The 4529-nt window shown below is 31.2% G+C and overlaps 1 protein-coding gene across 1 annotated transcript; it reads left to right on the top strand.

The window, feature by feature from the left end:
* Nucleotides 1–435: 435 nt before the first annotated feature.
* Nucleotides 436–4308, top strand: LOC115962069 (transcription factor KUA1-like). Its single transcript, XM_031080945.1, has 6 exons — nt 436–875; nt 2456–2670; nt 2776–2841; nt 2939–2992; nt 3078–3200; nt 3925–4308. Exons 1-6 carry the CDS (start codon nt 563–565, stop codon nt 4027–4029), a joined length of 876 nt encoding a protein of 291 aa, XP_030936805.1. The 5' UTR covers nt 436–562; the 3' UTR covers nt 4030–4308.
* Nucleotides 4309–4529: the final 221 nt, after the last annotated feature.

Raw genomic sequence — 4529 nt, 5'->3', positions numbered from 1 at the left:
GTGTTGTGTACTCGGTTACCCATTCCTAAGGTATAAATGGTTTCAAATATCAGATCATATATATATATGTATATATATTGCTGATTTGAATTTTTGGTTGAACCATTGAAGAGAGAAAAGGATTTATTTGTTGTAATATATTTGAATTTCTTTTTTGTGGGTTGATTTTTTTTTAATCAATCCAATTTTTGGGCGGTTTTTTTGAACTAATTTAAAAAATTTGAGGACCTAACTAAAAAAAAAAAAATATATATATATATATATATATAAATTAAGGTTTAAATCCTAAAACTTGTAATATCTTGTCCGAATAGCAAGAGTGAAAACAATGTATATGGTAATCACCGACTTATCCAATTAGTCGGCAAACAAAGGCTTTTGTGTGTGTGTGTGTGTGTGTGTTTTAAATAAATAAGTGTCCTAGTGGTAGTAGAATTAAGACATGAACAGCATAATATATATACTTAGCCATTCAAACAGAGAGAGCAAGCTTTTCTATTCTCTTTTGTCTATTACACGAGAGAGAATTATTGTAGGGCTGTGTGTGTTGGGAGACTGAACAATGGTGAGGGGATCTGTGATTGTAAGAAGGTGCTCGCAGTGTAGGCTCAGCGGCCACAACTTTACGACGTGTAGTAAGAAAAACAATAACAATATTACTACTACTATTGCCTTTGGCAATAATAACAGTAACAATACTAGTACTGCCATCAGCAATTATAACAATAACAATGCTGGTCTTATCAAAATTTTCGGTGTGTATTTCAAAGAAAACGTAGATGATCATGATTTGAACGCGAGTGTTAGCATGGAAAATCGGGGTTCCAAAAAAAGCGTTGAGCACGAAGTTCATATTGATGCTGAGAGAAAGAAGGGTATAATTTTCAAATTCACTTTATATATACACAAATATGTTAGTGTTGTTCTACATGTTTTGATTTATAACATGTCTTTTGTGTGTATATGGGATTCATGTATTTTGATTTTTATCTTTTTCTACTTTTTTATGATTAGAGTTTGGCAATCTATATATTTGCTTGTTTATTAAAATTTTTACTACTTTAATTCGTTATTAAAAAAATACATACTTATAAGTGTTGGTTTTTGATGGAATTCATCACTGTTTTTCTTTTTATTTAGTTTTTTTTTTTTGGGGTTTTTGGGGGGGGGGGGGTGTTAATGGATCTTTAGTAAAATCTATCCATGCTAATAAGGCCCTCGCTAATGGCATTAATCAACCTAAGAATGCCTAATTCGTATTATTTGTTCTTCTGGATTAATGCTTGTCAGTTTTCTTGTTTGTGTATCTGCCAATTTGGATTTTGGCTGAGTTTTGATTTAAAAAGACTTGTGTTTTGTGCATGTGTGATTTGTTTATTTTGAATTTTTTAATTTTATTTTTAAAAGATTATGGTTTGGCAATCTATATATTTGCTTGTTCTATACAAATTAATACTTTTAATTCATTATAAAAAAAAAAAAAAATTACTTTCAGTCTTGGTTTCTGATAGAATTCACCACAGTTTAATTTGTTGGGTTAATGATCTTCAGTAAAATCTATCCATTGATATATATATGATTTATAATAATATGTGGGAGAGTTTTTAATTTTTTTTTGCTCTTTTGTTTTTAACTGTTTATTGTGGTATTTTTTTTTCAAGTAAAATTTTGACCAAAATCTGAAAAATTAGCCACGACAATTGCACACATATATATTGTTGCAGATTCCCTTTATATTTCAGTGTTCTATATTATAGTTACTACTTACTACTGCTATTATTGTTAATACTGTAACTTTTTTGTGTGTCTTGATCTATAGGGTACTGTGTTTTGGTGAACATGGGATTTTTTTTTTTTTTTTGGGGGGGGGGGGGGGGGGGTTAAAGATTAGAGTTTGGTAATCTATATATTTGCTTGCTCATTAAAAAATTTTACTACTATCCCAAAAAAAAAAAAAATACTACTTTAAGTTTTAGTCTTGGATGGAATTCATCACTGATTTTCCTTAATAGTTGGTTTTGTTGTTGGAATTTATCTTCAGTAAACTCTATATATTTAAATAAGATATTATAATTTTAGATGGGGTATTTTTCTCCTTTTGTGTATAATTTTGTATTTTGTTCAATATATTTTTGAATGAAATCTGATTTCTGAGAATTTATGAATCCCAACGGGCTATAATTACACGAGGATATATACTTTCTAGATTGATTTGTGGAGAGTAAAATTGACTAGCATTTATTCAACTATACACTACTTAAAATTTATGAATTTGAATTCCTAAATATATCTAGGCTTGAAGCACAAACAATGGCTAAAAACAAGAAATCTCGTATTTTCTTTTTTAAGAAAGTCATAAAACATTGTGTCAATATGGTGTTTGCTAAATTCTAGTTATGGGTTGACATAATTGTTATTAGTATTTTGTAAAATACTTTGCTGTTTGTTTGTTTAGGAAGGCGATGGACTAAAGAGGAGCACAAACTATTTCTTATTGGTTTGGAGAAGCTTGGAAGAGGTGATTGGAAAGGAATTTCACGCGATTTTGTGACTACTAGGTCCCCAGCCCAAGTTGCTAGTCATGCTCAGAAACATTATATGCGACAAGCTGCAATTGATGATAAGAAGAAAAATAGGCCAAGTGTGTTTGACCTATCTCTAAATGAAGATGTAATATATTTCCTGCTCTCTCTCTCTCTCTCTCTCTCTCTCTCTCTCTCTCTCACACACACACACACACACTTCATAGATGTGACTATAATCATGCACTTATAGGAACTAGCTCCAAAGGATTCATTAGTTTCACATACAGAGAAAAGTGGTATTGAAAAGGCATTAAAGGTAAGTCCATCCATCCCAAATTATTCATTTATTGCGTAAAATACTATGTTAAAATAGAACGTGGTTGTTAACATTGTTATGGCTTCTACTCATATAGGCTAGTAACTCCCAAGCTTTGGCATTGGTGAACAATAATGAGAACCCACTAGAGGTAAAGCTCATATATCAACAACCATTCTTGTATCTAAATGCAGTTGAAATTTGTCAGTCTTTAATGTCTTCCTCCAATGATATAGGCTACTACAGCATATCAACATAATGTGAATCGATCCCCACATGTTGCCTTGGATATTCCACCAATTGCTCAAATGCCACCCCTAGTATTTGGTGCTCCAAATTATTGTAGAAGTCCTTCCACGGTAAGAAACAATTTGATTTTTGCCACATTTTATTTGTTGAATTGAAATTGATATTTTGTATAGTAGTAAAATAAAAATTGATTTAAACCAAGACTAAATTCACAGTGTACGTGTTTTATCTATAGTATTGGATAATTGGATGATAACTACCCAAACTACTAAGATAAAAACCTTGATTAACTCTCTTTTGATGCAACTTGTACTTACGTTATTGTACCTTGTGAGGAAATAGACCATTGTTTGCACTGTTTGTAACAGCCGAAATTTTAACATCTTGAAGTGCTTTTCTTTATTTATTTTAATTATGAGGTTTTGGGTGAGGGATTAATATGAAGAATTCTCAATGAAACAAGATTACTTAATAATGGGGTTGGTGGAATCTACATTCTTGACTAATCAATATTCTCTAATTTTCCGCGAACAGCATGTTGAATTCTATTGTGAATAGGACAATTATTCTTGACCTCTATCATGATTAATTTCAACCTCGGATGATTCTAATGGCCACATATGGCTTGTTACCAATTACATCTATTTAAGCATGGAATTTAATTTGTAAATTCTCATTCACCACTAAATGTGAATAGAGCAACATCTCTTAGTATAAATGTAGTATGAATTTCCATCTGTTTTTTAGATTTATCAAACACTGTTTTCATTTGAATATTACTCCTTGCCAAATTGTTAAACCAACTGTTGCATGATGATATTGCTGGTTTAACAGGTGAATTCCGCCAGTCAAAGTTATTCGTCTTGGTTGCCTGGAACATTGCAGAATTCGGTATTCCATCACCACAGGCATTCCTCGCACATAATCGTTCTCGATTAGGTCTTACTAGGCCTTCAATGAGTGCAAAAAGCATACAATTGGACTACCTCAACCTACAACAAAGTTATCCTCTCAGACATCTGCAACCATTAGAGTGACATGAAAATTTTGATGCGGTGAAACTTTTTTTTTTTGGGGTGCATTTTGATTTATCAAATGATGGCTATAATTCTTTTCTTTTTATTTTCTTTTTTTCAATTTTTTTTCGGAGATATGATAGAAATCTTATTTAAGAAATCAAATAAGCATATAGCTGTACTGAGTATTGACCACATCTCTAATTTTTGAACTTCTAGATGTTTTACACTATCTATCTTTTTGTGATCAATAAACCTGTGGCAAAAGCTCTATATTTTTTTTTAATCTATGCTAATTATATCAGTCTACAAGGTAATATAACCTACACCATCTTCTCTAAGTAGTTGTCAATCTTAGTGATTGTATTCTCTGTCTTGTTCATCTCATAAACTCAATTCATATTATTTTTCTCGTCCAACCTT

Source organism: Quercus lobata, chromosome 9 (genome assembly GCF_001633185.2).
Source record: "Quercus lobata isolate SW786 chromosome 9, ValleyOak3.0 Primary Assembly, whole genome shotgun sequence".
NCBI classification, from domain to species: Eukaryota; Viridiplantae; Streptophyta; class Magnoliopsida; order Fagales; family Fagaceae; genus Quercus; species Quercus lobata.
Note: the sequence above shows the minus strand (reverse complement) of the source record. Positions and strands in the feature narration are given on the sequence as shown.

Bases quoted from the DNA above. Each gene is read 5' to 3' on its own strand.
- LOC115962069 (XM_031080945.1), top strand. From the start codon at position 563: ATGGTGAGGGGATCTGTGATTGTAAGAAGGTGCTCGCAGTGTAGGCTC. The intron at 2,993-3,077 runs GTAAAGCTCATA...CCAATGATATAG, and splicing joins ATAATGAGAACCCACTAGAG to GCTACTACAGCATATCAACA. The intron at 3,201-3,924 runs GTAAGAAACAAT...CTGGTTTAACAG, and splicing joins ATTGTAGAAGTCCTTCCACG to GTGAATTCCGCCAGTCAAAG.